Here is a 20,954-nt window from a genome sequence, read left to right on the forward strand (position 1 = left end):
TCACTTTTTGTTTATTGAGACCTCAAGAATGGCATAGAAATAGTTTTAAGTGTTAACAATAAATCTAATATAGTAAGTTTTATGATTAAAATGATTCATATAGGTAGCGGTCTGAGTGAATGACCTTGACATCTGTGACGTCACAGCAGGAAGGCTATCGGTTTCATCGCCATTTTCGCTATACTAAAACACAGCTAGCTGCAACTTTGATATTCCATTCTGAGCTAATTTATCGCCATGCCACGTAGATGTGTTGCTGGTGGGTGCAGTAACACGACAGAAGGTGGATTTATGTTGCATTTATGGCCCAAGAATGTTCAAACTGCAAAGATTTGGACACGTTTTGTGAGAAATTCACGGGCATATTTTACTGAAGACTCGTACGAGACCTCTGATCTGTTGAGGAGCGTTGGCTATAAGCCTGTATTGAAAGAGGGTGCAGTACCAACAATTAAAAGAAAAGACAACTACAAGAAAAGGAAAGTAACTTCAGTTGCACCAGTTCTCCCGGAGTGTGAGCCGAGCAGTAATGGCGGAGTACTCAGTATGGAGAAAATGGAGAATGAGTGGACCAGTTGTCAGATTTCTCCGCTGGATATGCTCGCCTCAGCAGCAACATCTAGCCCTTATGTGGAAGAAGCGAATGAACGAAGAACTGAACAAAGAACTGAAAGTCAGATTGTTTCAAAACAATCAGCCACAAGATCGGCCTTCAAAAAACGAGAACACAGACGGGTAAACTCCGACTCTCATTTGGTTACATAACAACAACACCACTCGTCATTTACCTGCATTTAGATTAATACATGTAACTTGTGGCGGCACGGTGGTGTAGTGGTTAGCGCTGCCACCTCACAGCAAGAAGGTCCGGGTTCGAGCCCCATGGCCAGCGAGGGCCTTTCTGTGCGGAGTTTGCATGTTCTCCCCGTGTCCACGTGGGTTTCCTCCGGGTGCTCCGGTTTCCCCCACAGTCCAAAGACATGCAGGTTAGGTTAACTGGTGACTCTAAATTGACCGTAGGTGTGAATGTGAGTGTGAATGGTTGTCTGTGTCTATGTGTCAGCCCTGTGATGACCTGGCGACTTGTCCAGGGTGTACCCCGCCTTTCGCCCGTAGTCAGCTGGGATAGGCTCCAGCTTGCCTGCGACCCTGTAGAACAGGATAAAGCGGCTACAGATAATGAGATGAGATGAGACATGTAACTTGTATTGTGTATTTAAGTTACCGGTCTAAGATTTATTTAATTTGCTTCAGAATGTGATTGTCTCAGTTCATCTGATTATTTAATTAGCCTTTTATGTTTTATCAGTGAAAATGCATGCATGTACATGTATGTTGCACAAGTTAACACACCTATCCTGTTTTAATGAGTCACATGAGGTTGTCAGTTCAATTCCATCCAATTCTCTAGGCGGCTTTGTTCTCAGGCTTTATTTCGTAAGGTGGGGGCCTCCGTGGCCGACGATTCACTTTCCGACGGTTCGAACTGATACGGTTCTATGCGTATAGCAGTAGCATGTGCACACACTCCAATTTCAGGACTATCACAGTCAGATGTACTACTATCTGAGGAATCCGAAGAATCTCCAGTAAATCTGAACGAAGAGGCCATTGCAACCACTCTCGCCTGCCAAGTCTGGCTTTGGTCTATAGCTGTAAAAGGCCTCGGCCTTAAAACTGGTTACCGCTGTGATGTCACGCACTCAGGACTGGCTGGCTCAACAGGGCAGCTTGAATGCCAACTTTGCGGTCGATTTTAACTCTCAAAAAAAAATTTTTTTTCCCCATTTATGCAGCATACAAGAGTCAAGGATGGCGATACTGTCCACTCAGAAATGTATTTAAAAATAATGTGACCTCCATTCACAAACTGATGCATGGCCATGCCCCCGCTGCCACAGTCATGTACATATTATCACCAAAAGTATGTGGGTACCCATATGTGGGTTTTCTCCAAACTGTTGCCACAAAGTAGGAAGTTGAAAATTGTATAAAATTAAACTGGAATACCAACTTACATACATGATCTTCAGGGTCTGATCTCACTAATGCTCCAGTGGCTTAATAGGCACAAATACCTCCAGCCATGTTCCAAAATTTCCTGCCAGAAGAGTGGAGGATGCTATGGCAGCACAAGTGGAAATAACTTTGAAATGAGATGTTCAACAAGCACATATGAGTTATGATGGCTAGGTGTCCACATACCTTTGGCCATATACGGTACATCTACGAAAACAATTATGAGATGGCCACCATTACAAGTAGTCTCTTAATTTTTTTTCATAGCTATAATGAATATAGTATATTTGTATACATAGAGAAGTCAGCATTTAAAAGAACAAACTGACAATGATCAGGTTTATAAGACATGAGACAAGAAGGAGCTGTTCCATTATCTCCAACATTGTGTAAATTGTCTACATATGGGTAAATGTGATCTATGGTATTAAATGCTGCGTTAAGATTGCGCAACACATGCAACTTCACTGAACGTTTTTGCTCACATTTCATTTTGGGTAACATAACCTTATCATTGAGTCATAATGAACTATCCCGACCCCAGCGTATAGAGGCTGAGTGAATGTGGTGTGGACTCTGTGGAGGAGCCTCATCGTGTCAGAGACGCTGTAGAAGGACAGAGTTCCTGCACTGTGATCCACATACACTCCTATTCTGGAGGATGCTGGACCTCGGAGCACAGATTTTAGTTTCCACCTTTTGGTGAAATTGCTTCATCTCGCACTGAAAACAATGAATAAAATCCAACCTTTAATTGAAATACATTTATTCAGAGAAAAACAAAATCACTCATCAAGGAATAATTATCTTCAACAAAAACACATGCGCCACTCCTGCATTTAATACTTTGTACACCCTCCTTTGCCAGTAAAAGAAGAAGAAGAAGCCTTTATTTGTCACATGCACACTCAAGCACAGTGAAATTCATCCTCTGCACTTAACCCATCTGAAGCACTGAACTCACACTCACACCCAAAGCAGTGGGCAGCCATACTACAGCAATATTATGGGGTATTAATCAGGGGTTCCACCTAACAGCACTGAGTCTCTCCTATAACATTTTATAAGATTAGAGATACAGAGCAGGGCATCTGAGACCATTCCTCTTTAGACAATCTCTCCAGATCATCCACGGTCCGCGACCCTCTCTTGTGCTCTCTCCTCTTCAGCTCAGCCCACAGGTTTTCACGAGGGTTCAGCTCAGGGGACTGAGATGGCCATGGCAGAAGCTTGATTCTGTGCTCAGTGAACCTTTTTTCTTTTTTTTTTTTGTTAATTTGGACGCATGCTTCAGATCATTGTCCTGCTGGAAGATCCAATTATGACCCAGTTTTAATTTCCTAGCAGAAGCAGCCAGATTCTGATTTAAGATGTCCTGGTATTTAATGGAGTCCATGATGCCATGGACCCTAACAATATCAGGGTGCAGGCACTTATGGATGCAGGCGCAGGGGAGAGTGTGGAGAACCAAACTGCAGACTGAGCCAAAACGAAGAGCAAGAATCGTAGTCGGAGTAACAGGCAGGGGTCGGTCGATCAGCAAACAGGATAACGCAGAGAAAACAATACAGTGAGGTCAGGGACTGAATGTAGATAATGGTCTAAACATGGGAAGTCAGGTAGAAAGTAAACGGCTCTGTAAAGTTAGGCACGGAAACACTAAACAATGCTTTGCGATGCGAGTGTGTGAGAACTGGGCTTAAGTCGGCGAGGTGATTGCTGAGGAACGAGAGACAGGTGCAATTAGTAATCAGGTGACAGAGGGCACTGTGACACTTCGGTATCGTAGTCCGGAGCAGCCATGTTTGGAGGCTGTTCCGAACTTGTGTTTTCAACACTGTTAAGCCAGTATCTCACTGGGCTGCGACAGCCTGGGACTAGTTGGAGACAACAATTGCGATAAAATATGCGAATTAGCGACAATTTTCATTTGGAATAACACTGAATTGATATTCGCATATTTTACCGCAATTGTTGTGTCTCCAACTAGTCGCAGGCTGTTGTAGCCCGGCTTTCCCTCAGCAGGCAGGGAAGTAGAGGAAGCCTCATGGAAACTGACTTGAGAAGGGTTCGCGACGGCTTTGCGACACCAGCGACGCATTTGTGGCTACTTTGAGAGAAATTTTGTCGCACAAATTTTTTGAACATGTTCAAAATTTCAGCGACGAAGGAGCGACACTTTGCAACTCATGTGAGGAAATTGAGAAGCCCTGTGAATGTTTCAAGACACTTTTGAAACTCTCGCGAATGACGTTCGCAATTTGTCGCAAGCTGTCGCAGCCCACTGAGATACTACCCTTACTGACAAACAAGGTTTCAGGGCCTTTGGAAGAAAAACAGCCCCAAAACATCACAGAACTTCCACCATATTTTACATTTAGGATCGGTTTCTTTCATTATAGCCATCCTTCTTTTTGCACCAAACCCACCTTGAGTGTTTATTGCCAAAAAGCTCCATTTTTGTTCCATCAGACCAGAGAACACAGTTCCAGTCAAAGTTGTAGTAACATTTCACAAACTTCACGTCCTTACATTTGTAGTTAAATGACAGAAAAGGCTTTTTCTGGAACCTTTCAAATAATCTGTTGGCATGGAGGTGAAGTCTGATGGTGGGTTTGGAGACTAATAAATTAAACACACAGTTTGGTTTTCAACTACGGTCTGTTATCTACAGCACACACACACACACAGCCTTTTTTGTCCCCAGTTAGCTAAATTTATCATGGTTTACGTATGGCCTACCTCATTTCTGTCCTTTATATCTCATCTGACATTGGACTTATTTTGTTCACGCTTAAATTACATTACAACAAACAAAAAAACCCAGCATCCATCATGATACAGACAAAATGAGTGATGAATTTTTAAAATGGTTTTTAGTATTGCATGAACAATACATACAGTACTGTACAGTACTGTCTTAGGCACCCTTTTTCTTCATACAAATTTTGTTATTGATATTTATTTTTTTAGATTCTCCAGAATTACTTTTCCAACAACAAGAAAATAATGTTACAGAAAAAAAAGCACCATTTTATGTAACAGACCATTTTTCAGACAAAAACATAACGAAGACTGTTGTGTTTTGCTGCAAAAAAAAAAAAAATGAAGTGATCACTGATCATGGTCAGTCAAGATTTTTTTCCGAACACATTTCTTCAGAGAAGTTGATGGTTCACGACTATCCTTCCAGGTTTTAATAAAGTGTTTCACAATTCTTAACCCAAATACCCAGTTCTAGTAATTTCAGCAACCTTCTCAGGTGTTTTTCTTTGCTTGATGTAGGATATACTAGTGCATCTCAAAAAATTAGAATACCATGAAAAAGTTTTTTTTTTTCATAATTTAATTCAAAAAGGTAAACTTTCATATATTCTATATTCATTACATGTAAAGTGAAATATGTAAAGCCTTTTTTGTTTTAATTTTGATGATTATGGCTTATAGCTCATGAAAATCAGAAATCCAGTATCTCAAATTATTAGAATATTCCCTAAGATCAATCAAAAAAAGGATTTACAATACAGAAATGTCCAACTTCTGAAAAGTATATTCATTTATACACTCAATACTTGGTTGGGTCTCCTTTACCATGAATTACTGTATCAATGCGGTGTGGCATGGAGGTGATCAGTCTGTGGCAGTGCTGAGGTGTTATTGAAGCCCAGGTTGCTTTGATAGTGGCCTTCAGCGTATCTGTATTTTTGGGTCGGGTGTTTCTCATCTTCCTCTTGACAATACCCCATAGATTCTCTATGGGGTTCAGGTCAGGCAAGTTGGCTGGCCAATCAAACACAGTAATATCATGGTCAGCAAACCATTTGGTAGTAGTTTTGGCACTGTGGGTAGGTGCTAAGTCCTGCTGGAAAAGGAAATCAGCATCTCCAAAAAGCTCGTCAGCAGATGGAAGCATGAAGTGCTCTAAAATCTCCTGGTAGATGGCTGTGTTGACTTTGGACTTGATAAAATACAGTGGACCAACACCAGCAGATGACATGGCACCCCAAATCATCACAGACTGTGGAAACTTCACACTGGGCTTCAAACACCTTGGATTCTGTGCCTCTCCACTCTTCCTCCAGACTCTAGAACCGTAATTTCCAAATTAAATGCAAAATGTACTTTCATCTGAAAAGAGGACTTTGGACCACTGAGCAACAGTCCATTTCTTTCTCTCCTTAGCCCAGATAAGACACTTCTGACATTGGCTCAGGAGTAGCTTGATATTAGGAATGTAAAAGTTGTATCCCCTTTCTTGAAGATGTCTGTTTGTGATGGGTCTTGATACACTGACACCAGCCTCAGTCCACTCCTTGTGAAGCTCTCCCAAGTTCTTGAATCAACTTTTCTTGACAATCCGCTCAAGACTGCGGCCATCCCTGTTGCTTGTGCACCTTTTCCAGCCACCCTTTTCAACAATGACCTTTTGTGGCTTACCCTCCTTGTGGAGGGCATCAGTGATCATCTTCTGGACAACAGTCAAGTCAGCAGTCTTCCCCATGATTGTGGTTGTGTGTACTGAACTAGACCGAGAGATGCACTGTGTTCATACTGTTTTACTCAAACTCGAAATGAAATATTCTAATATTTTGAGATGTTTTTTTATGTTTTTGTACTGTATGCCATACTGATTAAAATTAAAATGGAAAAATGCTTGAAACATTTTAGTTTATGTGTAATGAGTCTATAATATATAACATTTTGACTTTCATAAATAACTGATGGAAAATATTGAACTTTTTCACAATATTCTAATTTTTTGAGATGCACTAGTGTGTGTGTATATATATATATATATATATATATATATATATATATATATATATATATATATATTCTATCCAGTTCAAAGACATGTGATTAGGTTAACATGGGGCAGCCATGGCCTGAGGTTGGGTTGAAATCCCCTTGATGGGGGCCTTTCTGTGTGGAGTTTACATGTTCTCCCCATGTCTGAGTGGGTTTCCACTGGGTGCTCCGGTTTCCCCCACAGCCCAAAGACATGCTAGGTTAGGTTAACATGGGGCAGCCTTGGCCTGAGGTTGGGCTGAAGTGCCCTTGAGCAGGCAACTGCTCCCCAGGTGCTGTAGCATAGCTGCCCACTGCTCTGGGTATGTGTTACCCCTTTTCCACCAAATCAGTTCCAGGGCTGGTTCGGGGCCAGTGCTGGTGCTGGTTCACAACTCGTTCAACTTGCGAGCCAGCTGAGAACCAGTTTGCTTTTCCATAGCTCGCGGTGCTAACGGAAGACACGTCATTATGTCGCTGTATACGCCAGTTACGTCGTTGTATACGTCATTACGTCGCTGTATACGTCAGTTACGTCGCTACGTTTGCATAAACCTTGGCGCGAATATCGAAGCAAAAACGACACGGAAGAAGCAGCAGCAACAACAATAATAATAATAATGGCTGACTTCGCGTTTGTACAGCTGCTGCTTCTTGTCGCTTAAAAATGGCGATCTTTCATGGTCTTGTTATTGTTGTTGGTCTTAACAACTCCACCCCCCCGCTGACGTAAGCGGTTCTTTCCTCTGGCCCAGCAGAGAGTTGGTGCTAGCCTGGAACCGGTTTTTCTGGCCCCAGAGCCAGTTCTTTGTCAGTGGAAACAGAAACCCCGGTTCCAAACTAAGCACTGGCCCCGAACCAGCCCTGGAACTGCTTTGGTGGAAAAGAGGCGTGTGTGCGCTCATTGCTCACTTGTGTGTACGTGTGTGTGTGTGTTCACCACTTCAGATGGGTTAAATGCAGAGTTTAAATTTCACTGTGTGCTTAAGTCTGTGTTTCAGTGTACATGAGATAAATAAAGTCTTCTTCTATTCACTGGATATGAGCAATCGCACACACTAATTGGCTACTCTACTACTAGGCTATCAGCTCATATACCATGAGTAGAGAAAAACAAAATGGCGGAACCAACTGAGGACGAAATAACAACTCTACTCCAAAACACCCTCCCCAAAAAAAGCAACAAAATATGGAATAAAATAATTTGATGGTAAGAATGTAACTTTTTTTTATTTTTCAAGAATTACTGTTATAGCATTTTTCACAAATTTTCCCTGTCATTTCGTTGGTTTGTTTACATTCTAAGCAGAAATGATTTTGTCGGACGTTTTGTATAAAGTTTTTATTTATCAAATTTGCAAAAAACATGCTCTGTTTCTCAAAATTCAGTGAACATGGACAGAACAATACAGTTATTCCACTCAATCTCGTCATATGTGACTTACAGCCAACTCGGTGTTACACGTCTCGTCACCTATCGGCTCATGTACAACTCAATTTTGTGGAATAACTTTAAAATTTTATACACACACACACTCATATTATATATATATATATATATATATATATATATATATATATATATATATATATATATATACACACACACACACAGTATACAGTATATATTGTGTGAGAGAGACCCCATCTGTGCCTCTTCAGATTTGTGCTTCGGCTCCACATGTTCAATTCAGTAAAAACCTTCCTTCCAGTTTGTCCCACTTACATATGTGGGGTTGCTGCCACATGGACCTTGACATGTCATAATAATTGGCACATAGTTTCACACCAGATGCCCTTCCTGCTGCAACCCACCCATTTTCAGGCTTGGGAAACAACCATTCACACCTCTGGACAAATTAGAGTAGCCAGTTAACCTAACCACATGTCTTTGGACTGTGGGGAAAACCACGCGGACACAGGAAGAACATGCAAATTCCACACAGAAAGGCCCCCGTCAGCTACCAGGTTCAAACTCAGAACCTTCTTGCTGTGAGGCAACAATGCTAACCATTACACTGCCATGCCGCCTGTTGATTCAATTAAAACAATTTTTTAAAAATTAAGTCCTTCACGAATGATGTATAGTTACTTTTTTACTTGAGTGGAGAAAACTCCAAGTGGGTGCCTGAGGGAAGAGGGTTTTTTGAGTTTCTGAATGAACTGTAACATCCATCATCCATTATCTACTGAGTGGTTCCCAAACTTTTTGGCTGGGGACCCCCTTTTGGACTTCAGAATATTTTTGGGACCCCCTGACATCGACCCCCCCCCCCCCACACTCCCCATTATGCAGTGGAATAAGTTCTTACCGGTACTACAATCTCCAGTGCGTCACTTTATTGTTTTCTTAAAACTCATTTTACCCGGGTTTTTTTCCACAGGCATTTTACACCTTTTTCATGAGATAGATAACTTCTTAATATTCTTAACTAGGGCCTACCTTGTTGTACCTATGTACAAAAAAGGACATTACAAAATATCTCATCCCATCTCATTATCTCTAGCCGCTTTATCCTGTTCTACAGGGTCGCAGGCAAGCTGGAGCCTATCCCAGCTGACTACGGGCGAAAGGCGGGGTACACCCTGGACAAGTCGCCAGGTCATCACAGGGCTGACACATAGACACAGACAACCATTCACACTCACATTCACACCTACGGTCAATTTAGAGTCACCAGTTAACCTAACCTGCATGTCTTTGGACTGTGGGGGAAACCGGAGCACCCGGAGGAAACCCACGCGGACACGGGGAGAACATGCAAACTCCACACAGAAAGGCCCTCGCCGGCCCCGGGGCTCGAACCCAGGACCTTCTTGCTGTGAGGCGACAGCGCTAATCACTACACCACCGTGCCACCCAAACTGTAACATTCATTAATCATTTCTATTTAAATCAATATTTTAGATTACATTTTTAATTTTTATTTTAACTTAATTAAATTTTAATCTTTAGCTAATTTCCCAATGATATAGTTATCCCGTCAGATTAGCTTGTGTCAGCTAGCTGTCTAGTGTTAGCCTCCACTGGAGACTGCATTACACTGATGAGTTGTGCTAAAATAAATTAACCATTTTGTCTCCAACTTGAGTCTGTCACTATCAGCAGAGAACGCACACATTAATTCACTCAGTGTGTTTTCATTCATTCACTAAATAAGTACACAGCCTCGTTAGCTAACATTACCATGATAATGAACACCTCTTGCTGAATGGATGGTGTGTGTGTGTGTGTGTGTGTGTGTGTATAAAAATTTTTTTCTGCAAACATTATACATTCTGCATTCATTACTGTTATAGTTTCTGCACACAAAATTACTGTTGTAGTTCAGGATGAAATTAAATCTGACACCTCAGTTATAATTTTACTAAACACTTTTACCAACATTTCATTTTGGATCACATAACCTCATAGTTGAGTCAGAACCAATCCAGAACCCAGCGTATAGAGGCTGAGTGAATGTGGTGTGGACTCTGTGGAGGAGCGTCATCGTGTCAGAGACGCTGTAGAAGGACAGAGTTCCTGCACTGTGATCCACATACACTCCTATTCTGGAGGATGCTGGACCTCGGAGCACAGTCTCAGTGTAGTCATGCCAGAACGAGACAGAGAAAGAAGAACACACCAGACTCCAGGACTGATTGTTGAATCCAAACCCACACTCATAACCCTCTCCTTTCCTGCTGATCTCTTTATATGAGACTGATATGTACACCCAGCTCTTACTGCACCACTCCACCTCCCAGTAACAGCGTCTACACACACTCTCCTTACACAACACCTGAACCCAGTAGTTAAATCTCTCTGGATGATCAGAGTATCGCTGGTCTGTCTTACTGAATGTCACCGCTCTGTTCTTCTCAGAGAGAATGAGGTAAGGATTTACTGTGTTTGGATCCAGAGTCAGATAACAGAAATCTAAAACAATAAAATATCCACAGGTTAGATGTTAATCACAGGATTTATAAGAAGTGTGTTTCTATGCTCCTAAAGCTGTGTTTGTGTGTGTTTTACACCTACACTGCAGAAAATCTTCTCTGCTCTTTGGTTCTGAAGGGAAAATCATCTGAATTGCTGCAGCTGTGGAGACACAGAGACAAAATGGAGATGGAAAAATTATGTGGAAACAGTTTAAAGCATGGATATGAAAAAAATTTGATTCCTCGCTTGTTTTTAAGAGCCACATCAACACTGTCACCATCACAGTGGAGCAGTTTTAAACTTAAGGCATTGTGATGACAGCAGACCTACAGTATGACCAGCTTGCTCCTGCTCCTTGTCCAACCCCTGTAGTGGTCCTGAAAGACAGCACTACTTCAGCACTAGTGTTTTGGATAGTCAGTAGCCACATGGCCATGGGGTGGGGCAGGAAAACTCAACACAGCTGGAACCAGATAATCAGTGCTCCCACTCACCTTCCACAAGAACAGAAGCTTGTGACCTCCTGGTCATGCCAAGCTTGAAAATAGGCCTCCTCATTCATCTGGCCCACACTCATCCACTGGGCTTTCATATGGGGTCCATAATACCTGGTGCCCAAAATGAGCAAGAGCATGCCTACACCCCAACCCTGAGAGTTCCAGCAAAGAGACTGCATGCTTCTGCTCCTACCCTATGGGGAAGACATGGCCTAATGGTTAGAGAAGCAGCTTTGGGACCAAAAGGTCACCAGTTCGATTCCCTGGACCAGCAGGAATGGCTGAAGTGCCCTTGAGCAAGGCACCTAACCCTCAACTGGCTGCTCTAGGTACATTGTACATCACTCTGGAAAAGACCGTCTCGTTCAAATGCCATTAATGTAATGTACTCAGTGCCCACTGGCAGGGCTCCCACACCATTGCCAAGTGAGTAGGCCTGGTGAACTATCACCAGCAACATCTGGGTAAGAGAAAAGACAACCAATTATATCATGTACTTGCTAAATGGATCAAACCAGTGCCTGCTGAGTCAGCCTTTGCTACTGTTTTACCAAAGCCCCTGGGGAGTGCCCTGATCCAGACAGAAGAATTCACCCTCATATAGCAGCAAGAGCTCCAAGATGTGTTCATGGCCAAGCCCAGGCTGACCCACCTTGCCTAGCACCATGTAAAAATCCCTTCTGATCTGACACCTTCAGGCTATTGAGGTGGAAATTTACAGAATGCTCCAAGATGGCATTATGGGGGAGTCCACCACCCCGGTCCAGCCCCATCATGGTGGTCTCAAAGCCCTACAGGAGCCTCAGGATGTGCAATGACTTCTGGAGATTGAATCAAGTGTTAGAGTTCAACAGTTATCCCTGCCCCAAGTGGATGACCTCGTGGAACTCCTGGGAAGAGCCCAGTTCATCTCCACCCTTGACTTAACAAAAGGCTACTGTCAGGTAGCCCTAGTCCCCCAAATCCAGAACCAAAACAGCTTTCAGCACTGTTTCCGGCCACTGGCAGTACCAGGTTCTTCACTTTAAGCTCTCTGGGTTCTTCAGCGTCTCATGGATGTCATCCTCCAGCTGCACCACTAGTTCACCTGAATGATGTCATCATCCACTCCTGACCAAGCTCCAGAAAACTGGGCTGATGGCCAACCTGTGGAACTGTCACCTAGGGCTGATCGAAGTGCAGTTCCTGGGTTACCATATTGATTGGGATTGACTGAAACTAAAGGAGAAGAAAGTTGAGGCCATGAAAAGATCCCTCTGGCTCATGACCAAGTGGCAGGTACAAATCTCCATTGAGTGCATGCTCCTGAGACACCATTTGCAGTGGTGAGTTGTTACAGGCATCGACTACAATTTTCTCCAAAATTGGAAGATTAGTTTGTGGATTTGCAATGAAGTTTCATTAACTTTGTTCTTCTGCTAAATTTATTTTGATGTAATTTACTAGGCTAATGCTAATACTTTGGAGCTTTATGCAGTCTGGATGCTGCTTACTTTGTATATTTTGCATGAGTTTTATGTCTGTCTTTACTGATCAATTGCAGAACAAATGTTTGCTTGTTTACCTTGTGGATGGATTTTGTTTAATCCATCCTCACAAATTTCCTCGACTTGTTTTTTCAGATCTAAGAGAGATTTCCTCACTCCAGCAAATGAGAGATGTTGACTGACAGTGAATCTAGAAGAGTCTTCACATCCAGGAGAAACACAGAGAGACGGGAAACTCTATAGAGAGGAAAGCCATAATAGAGAAAAGTGGAGAAATAGGGAGAAAAGTGTAGGAGAGGAACGAATGAATCTCAGACTGAATCAGACCAAAGACACACTTGGGATCTCAGACAGGAACATTTATTGTTGCTGTATTGAGCTTTTAGGAGGAAACTTTGTGAGAAACAGTGCCCTCTGTAGATCAGACAGTGAGTGTTACCTGGAGGAAGTGGATGTGATCGTGTGTGGGTGAAAGCTGCTCCAGCTCAGTGACTCTCCTCTGAAGATCAGCAATCTCCTGCTCCAGTTGCTTCAGGAGTCGTTCAGCTCGACTCAGTTCAGCTTTCTCCTGAGCTCTGATCAGCTCCGTCATCTCCGAGCGCTTTTTCTCCATGGAACTGATCATCTCAGTAAAAATCATCTCACTGTCATCTACTGCTGCCTGTGAACGCTTCTGTTAGGACACACACACACACACCATAAATTCTCTCTCTTTGTTTGTGTGTGTGTGTGTGTGTGTGTGTGTTTTCACTCCTTACCTTGATAGTGTCCATAGCCTGTTTTAGCTCCTGCACCTTCTTCTTCTTCTTCTGGATCCTCTGCTGGGATTTCATCTGCTCCTCCTTTAGCTCATCCTGAGACCAAATAAAATGCATTACATTATTTCTGCATTAGGAGCTTATGTTCTACATGATTTTTGTAAAAGGATATAAATAAAAATAGAAATACAAATATCTCATCTCATTATCTCTAACCGCTTTATCCTGTTCTACAGGGTCTTGGGCAAGCTGGAGCCTATCCCAGCTGACTACGGGCGAAAGGCGGGGTACACCCTGGACAAGTCGCCAGGTCATCACAGGGCTGACACATAGACAACCATTCACACCTACGGTCAATTTAGTCACCAGTTAACCTAACCTGCATGTCTTTGGACTGTGGGGGAAACCGGAGCACCCGGAGGAAACCCACGCGGACACGGGGAGAACATGCAAACTCCACACAGAAAGGCCCTCGCCGGCCACGCGGCTCGAACCCGGACCTTCTTGCTGTGAGGCGACAGCGCTAACCACTACACCACTGTACCGCCCTTACTAAGCCTTTATTAGGCTTATTTTGTTGGTACCTCATACAGTGAAAGCTACATCAGGGGCAGAGCCTTTTCTTACAAAGCCCCACAGTTATGGAACAGTCTTCCAAATAATGTTCGGGATTTAGACACAGTCTCAAGTCAAGTTTATTTGTATAGCACTTTTAACAATAGACATTGTTGCAAAGCAGCTTTACAGAATTTTCATGACTAAACATGAGCTAATTTTATCCATAATCTATTCCCAATGAGCATGCCTGTGGCGACGGTGGCAAGGAAAAACTCCCTCAGATGACATGAGGAAGAAACCTTGAGAGGAACCAGACTCAAAAGGGAACCCATCCTCATTTGGGTGATAACAGACAACATAATTATAACATTTTTAACAGTTTTAACATGAAGTCAGTTTCGTTGATGTTATAAACTCTTCATTGATGGAAACTTGAGTGCAAAACTGTTCATGACAACTGCAGTCCTAAAGTTAGCAAATCAACTGTAGTCCTCAGCCATAAAAGCATTACTGTTAGAGTCCAGAGCGTCTTCCAAGTGCGACTTTCAACTGTCCATATGGAGCCGTCCTCCACAGGAGCGATGTGATGAGACTCCAACCAGATGTAGGGCATGAGGATGGATCAGGCAGGTTCGAAGAGCAGAAGAGGTCAGCATCTCGATCTCAGGATTGACATGTAACTCAGAGGGACAGAGAGTGGGCAGGTTGTTAGGTATGCCCAATGTCACCTAATGAGTAAGAACAGTATATACAGTCCCCTCCAAAAGTATTGGAACGGCAAGGTCAATTCCTTTGTTTTTTTTGTACACTGAAGACATTTGGGCTTCAGATCAAAAGATGAATATGAGACAAAAGTTCAGAATTCCAGCTTTTATTTCATGTTATTTACATCTAGATGTGTTAAACAACTCAGGACAGAGCACCTTTTCTTTGAACCCACCCACTTTTCAAGTGAGCAAAAGTATTGGAACAGACATTATTAAATTAACTTAAAGTGAATAACATTTAATATTTGGTGGCATAACCCTTACTTGCAATTACTGCATTGAGCCTGCGACCCATTGACTTCACCAGGCTGTTGCATTCTTCATTTGAAATGCTGTTCCAGGCCTTTACTGCAGCCTCTTTCAGTTGTTGTTTGTTTCTGGGGGTTTCTCCCTTCAGTCTCCTCTTCAGGAGGTAAAATGCATGCTCTATTGGGTTAAGGTCCGGTGATTGACTTGGCCAGTCCAAGACCTTCCACTTTTTCCCCCTGATGGCAGTGTGTTTTGGGTCATTGTCTTGTTGCATGATGAAGCTTCTCCCAATTAGTTTGGATGCATTTTTCTGTAAATTGCCAGACAAAATGGTTTTGTAGACTTCAGAATTCATTCTGCTGCTACCATCAGGAGTTACATCATCAATAAAGACTAGTGAGCCCGTTCCAGAAGCAGCCATGCAAGCCCAAGCCATGACATTACCTCCACCATGCTTCACAGATGAGCTTATATGTTTTGGATCATAAGCAGATCCTTTCTTTCTCCATACTTTGGCCTTTCCATCACTTTGGTAGAGGTTAATCTTGGTCTCATCAGTACATAAAACTTTGTCCCCAAACTTTTGTGGCTGATCTCTGTACTTCTTTGCAAAATCCAATCTATCCTTCTGATTCTTTTTGCTGATGAGTGGTTTGCATCTTGTGGTATGGCCTCTATATTTCTTCTCTCGCAGTCTTCTTTGAACAGTGGATTGTGATACCTTCACCCCTGCCCTGTGGAGTTTGGCAGTGATGTCACTGACTGTTGTCTTTGGGTGTTTCTTCACAGCTCTCACAATGTTTCTGTCATCAACTGCTGTTGTTACCCTTGGCCGACCTGTTCGATGTTTGTTGCTCAGTACACCAGTAGTTTCTTTCTTTTTCAGTACATTCCAAATTGTTGTACTAGCTATGCCCAATGTTTATGCAATAGCTCTGATCGATTTTCCCTCTTCTCTCAGCTTCAAAATGGTTTGCTTTTCTCCCATTGACAGCTCTCTGGTCTTCATGTTTGCTTAGCAGCAAATACAGTTTTCACAGGTGAAACCCAAAGCCAAAAACAAGAACTATTTAAAGTTTCAGCAATCAATCTAAAAGGCAACACCTGAGCAACTAGAAACACCCATCAGTCACATGTTCCAATACTTTTGCTCACTTGAAAAGTGGGTGGGTTCAAAGAAAAGGTGCTCTGTCCTGAGTTGTTTAACACATCTAGATGTAAATACCATGAAATAAAAGCTGGAATTCTGAACTTTTGTCTCATATTCATCTTTTGATCTGAAACCCAAATGTCTTCAGTGTACAAAAAAAACAAAGGAATTGACCTTGCCGTTCCAATACTTTTGGAGGGGACTGTTTTTTGCACTGAGTGTAAGTAGGGACTCCGACAAGACTAACTATGACAGCATAACTAAAAGGGGAGAGCCAGAAGGTAACCCAGGCATGAGGGAGCCCCGGGACATAAAGCAGCAGCCACTACACCGTCAACAAACTTGAGTGAGCAAGCAAGTGGGGGACTGACAGCATCCATACATCCCAGTTTACCAAAACACTATGTCTGAGGACCCCCAGATCTACTCCTTTGCATCATAAATACTATTAACAAAAGACTTGACTAAACAGATATGTTTTCAGCCGAGACTGTGTCTGATTCCCGAACACTACTTGGAAGGCTGTTCCATAACTCTCTCAGTGTTTAAGTCTAGGCTAAAAACACATCTTTTTAGTCAAGCCTTTTGTTAATACTTTTTTATGCGGTAAAGGAATAGATCTGGAGGGCTCTCAGGCATTGAGTGTTTTAGTAAACTGGGATGTATGGATGCCATCACCCCCACACCCCCCCACACTCGTCCACTCGGGTTTGTTGACAGTGTACTGGCTGACTGCTTTATGTCCCAGGGAGCCCTCATGACTGTGTTACCTCCTGACTCTCCCTTTTAGTTATGCTGCCATGGTTAGTCATGCTGGAGTCCCTGCTTGCACTCAGCGTAAAATGTATCCTGTTCTTACTCATTAGGTGACATTGGACATACCTAACAACCTGTGTCAGCCCCCGTCTCTTCCCTCTGTCTGTCCCTCTCTGAGTTACATGTCGATCCTGAGACACCAGTGGTGCTGACCTCTTCTGCTCCTCGGAGCTGCCTGATCCATCCTGATGCCCTATGTCTGTCTGGAGTCTCATCACATCACTCCTGTGGAGGATGGCCCCATATGGACAGTTGAAAGTTGCACTTGGAATACAGCTCTGGACACTTACAGTAATGTATCTATGGCCGAAGACAATAGTCGACTTGCTATATTTAGGACTGCAGTTGTCATGAACAGTTTTGCACTCAAGTCTCCATCAATAAACAGTTTATAACTTCAACAAAACAGATTTCATGTTAAAACTATAATGATTTTCCTGGTTTCACAGTTATACTCTGCGATTATCAGAGGTGGACAAAGTACCCAACTTCATTACTTAAGTCAAAGTTCAGATTCCGCTGGTCAAATGTTGCTCTGATATAAGTGAAAGTTCTCCAGTCAAATTTTTACTTAAGTTAAAGTACTGAAGTACTTGCGTTTAAGAATACTTCAATATTAAAAGTACATTTTCTGTCAATGGTGCAATACATTGACAGTGTATTATTGCCACAGCGCTTACAAAACCTAACCAAAGACAGAAATGTGAATTCACAAAATGAACGCATGCTGTGCCATCATGGTGGTTTAACATTAAGCTAGCTAGTCAGTGAAACTCCACTTGACATGCTAGCAAATGCTTTTCAAACCTGAAATCATATTGGGTAGCTAACGCTACTAGATAAGAAAGATTTCTACATTCTGTTTATTTGGCAAGATTATGCTAAAACATATTTCTGAAAGGACTTCAGATAAGTTAACATTATTCATGTTAGCGTAACTCCGTTTTTACAGTCTAACTAACAGTGTCCAAGTTAACTAGCTATGTGTTAACGTTAGCCATGGACAAGGTTATGGTAACTTGGTGGGCAAATCCATAGAAAGTCAAGTGACTAACCAGACTGCATAGCTGTTGCAATGTTTTTGTTAGCTCTAAAAGCACAGACAATTTTGTTGCAAGCTTTCTATTGGAATAAAACGTTTACAGACCTCAATATGCTTCCTCAGGTCGGACGGCGAGTTTTTGTAGGCTGTGATGTGGTTCATTTTTGGCAACCAAAGCAAACATTTAAAATGAAACAAATCTTTATTCTTTTCAGAAAACTGAAACATGGGTTCTCGGTAAAGCCATGAGTGCGTTCATTCCCCAGAAGAACCACCTCCTTCCATTCTGCCATCGACTGATCGTGTTAAATAACGCTGCGGAGAAATCAGTGAGCTTGATTTTATACAGTCTACGGACGTGACATGACCCTAGTGATTACTGATCGGCTCTGTGTCACCTACGAAAAAAACCAATCACATTTTAGAAAAAAAAAACCCCATCCACTTTCAAAGCTGCTTCATAGTAACAAGTAACCAGGACCTTGACAGAAATGTAGTGCAGTGAAAAGTACGATATTTGCCTTTCAAATGTAGTGAAGTTAAAGTCATAAGTTTCCAAAAAAATTAATACTCAAGTAAAGTACAGATACTCAAAAAGTGTACTTAAGTACAGAACTCAAGTACATGTACTTCATTACTGTCCACCTCTGGTGATTACAGTATATAGGACACACTTATAGAAGCAAGTTATTTATAAATCACGCTATCTGTTATCACCCAGATGAGGATGGGTTCCCTTTTGAGTCTGGTTCCTCTTGAGGTTTCTTCCTTATTTCATCTGAGGGAGTTTTTCCTTGCCATCGTGGCCACAGGCTTGATCATTGGGGATAAATTAGGGATAAAATTAGCTCATAGTTAAAGTCTTTAATTTTCTGTAAAGCTGCTTTGCGACAATGTCTGTTGTTAAATGCGCGATCCAAATAAACTTGACTTGACTTTGTTATTGCGCTACGGATTCTGGTTTTGGACTTTGTGTTTTTGCACTTTGCCTTTGATATTGCCGCTGATACCCTGTACATGCCTTGCCTGACCACTGCTTGTTTCTTGACCATGATTTTGCCTGACATTTTGGATTTGTTAGTCAGCATCTTTTAATAAAATCTTCCTGCACCTACAGTATATCCATCTATCACCACTTTCATTACATTGATTGTCCTGTTTTGTAACTGGTGTTACTAGGAGAGGCTCTGGATCCACCTCAATCCAAATTACGACTCCTACATCCAGAACAAGAGATACAGAGTTTTATAAAATTAAACAAAACAAACAAACAAAAAAAACCCCAAACCCTTGTATGATGTATCAGTTTACTTGGAGCTCTATGGAGCCTAGCACAAAGTAGAGGCCACCAGAACGCCAGCTCAAGTTCCCAGAGTTCTACCCACTATTTTCAGGTCCATAATCACTTTTCATGCCATTGAGTTGAGCATGTGTGCTCGCAAATGAGACTTCAAACATGTTTGCATGTTTCAGTGATTGTTACACAGTATGTAATGTCTTCATATATAAAAATAACCTAAATGTCTACATGCCTAAAATAAAATGAATTAAAATCTAACAGAACTAAAACAAAACAGTTTCAGATGAAAACTGTAAATAATTTAAATGCCATAATAACACTGTTACAGAGATCATTGTTGTCAACATGGTGTCATTGTACACTAGCTGGTTGTTGGGTATTATCTGTTTAAAAACACACTGCATGGTTTGGCCTATTTAATACTTCCTTAACAACAACACTGGCTTTTAATAATGACAGTCATATCACCAATTAAATAAACTAAATAAAAATTAGATTAGGGCGGCACAGTGGTGTAGTGGTTAGCGCTGTCGCCTCACAGCAAGAAGGTCCGGTTCAAGCCCCGTGGCCGGCGAGGGCCTTTCTGTGTGGAGTTTGCATGTTCTCCCCGTGTCCGTGTGGGTTTCCTCCGGGTGCTCCGGTTTCCCCCACAGTCCAAAGACATGCAGGTTAGGTTAACTGGTGACTCTAAATTGACCGTAGGTGTGAATGTGAGTGTGAATGGTTATCTGTGTCTGTGTGTCAGCCCTGTGATGACCTGGCGACTTGTCCAGGGTGTACCCCGCCTTTCGCCCGTAGTCAGCTGGGATAGGCTCCAGCTTGCCCAAGACCCTGTAGAACAGGATAAAGCGGCTAGAGATAATGAGATGACATGAGATGAAAATTAGATTAGAAATAGCATTTGTATAAATTGCTGAAAGTATAACGTCCGTTCTCACCTGTTTTTCAGTTCTTTCTGCTTTAGTTGAAACTGTATCATGACCTTTATGTTCATCCATCATACATAAGTAACAGATGAAGCTTTGGTCAGTATGACAGAAGATCTCGATCAGTTTGTTGTGTTCAGAGCAGATCTTCTCTTGGAGCTCTGCACAGGCTTCAACTAACTCGTGCTTCTTAAAGGCAGGAGACTGATAGTGAGGTTTAAGATGAGCTTCACAATAGGAGGCCAGACACACCAGACAGGACTTGACGGCTTTGTATTTTCTCCCACTGCAGGAATCACACTCCACATCTCCAGGTCCAGCGTAACAATGAGCAGGAGAAGCAGCTTGGAGTTCAGCCTTCTTCAGTTTCTCCACCACTTCAGCCAGCATATTGTTCCTGCGTAGAACAGGCCTTGGAGTGAAAGTCTCTCTACACTGTGGGCAGCTGTAGACGCCCTTCACATCCTCCTGATCCCAGAATCCATTAATACACACCTTACAGTAACTGTGACCACAAGGGGTAGTTACAGGAACCTTCAAGACATCCAGACACACTGGACAGATGAATTGATCCTGATCTGAAATACCAAACTCTGCCATTTTTTTTGTGCAGTCACACACTGAGAAGGAGAGAGACGTGTGTGAGTTTCGTTTTCTCTGAAATGAACTTCCTGG

General features: G+C 42.3%; 1 protein-coding gene across 1 annotated transcript; it reads right to left on the reverse strand.

Moving 5' to 3' along the window:
- Positions 1–9,565: 9,565 nt before the first annotated feature.
- LOC132864372 (tripartite motif-containing protein 16-like) lies at positions 9,566–20,954 on the reverse strand. Its single transcript, XM_060897792.1, has 6 exons — positions 20,292–20,954; positions 13,472–13,567; positions 13,153–13,386; positions 12,791–12,950; positions 10,829–10,888; positions 9,566–10,726 (listed from the first exon to the last, which is right to left on the reverse strand). Exons 1-6 carry the CDS (start codon positions 20,877–20,879, stop codon positions 10,197–10,199), a joined length of 1,668 nt encoding a protein of 555 aa, XP_060753775.1. The 5' UTR covers positions 20,880–20,954; the 3' UTR covers positions 9,566–10,196.

This window comes from Neoarius graeffei, chromosome 17 (genome assembly GCF_027579695.1).
Source record: "Neoarius graeffei isolate fNeoGra1 chromosome 17, fNeoGra1.pri, whole genome shotgun sequence".
In the NCBI taxonomy this organism is placed as follows: Eukaryota; Metazoa; Chordata; class Actinopteri; order Siluriformes; family Ariidae; genus Neoarius; species Neoarius graeffei.

Bases quoted from the DNA above. Each gene is read 5' to 3' on its own strand.
- LOC132864372 (XM_060897792.1), bottom strand. From the start codon at position 20,879: ATGGCAGAGTTTGGTATTTCAGATCAGGATCAATTCATCTGTCCAGTG. The intron at 13,387-13,471 runs GTAAGGAGTGAA...GTGTCCTAACAG, and splicing joins AGGCTATGGACACTATCAAG to AAGCGTTCACAGGCAGCAGT. The intron at 10,889-12,790 runs GTAAACAAGCAA...GTGTCTCCACAG, and splicing joins AAACAAAATCCATCCACAAG to CTGCAGCAATTCAGATGATT.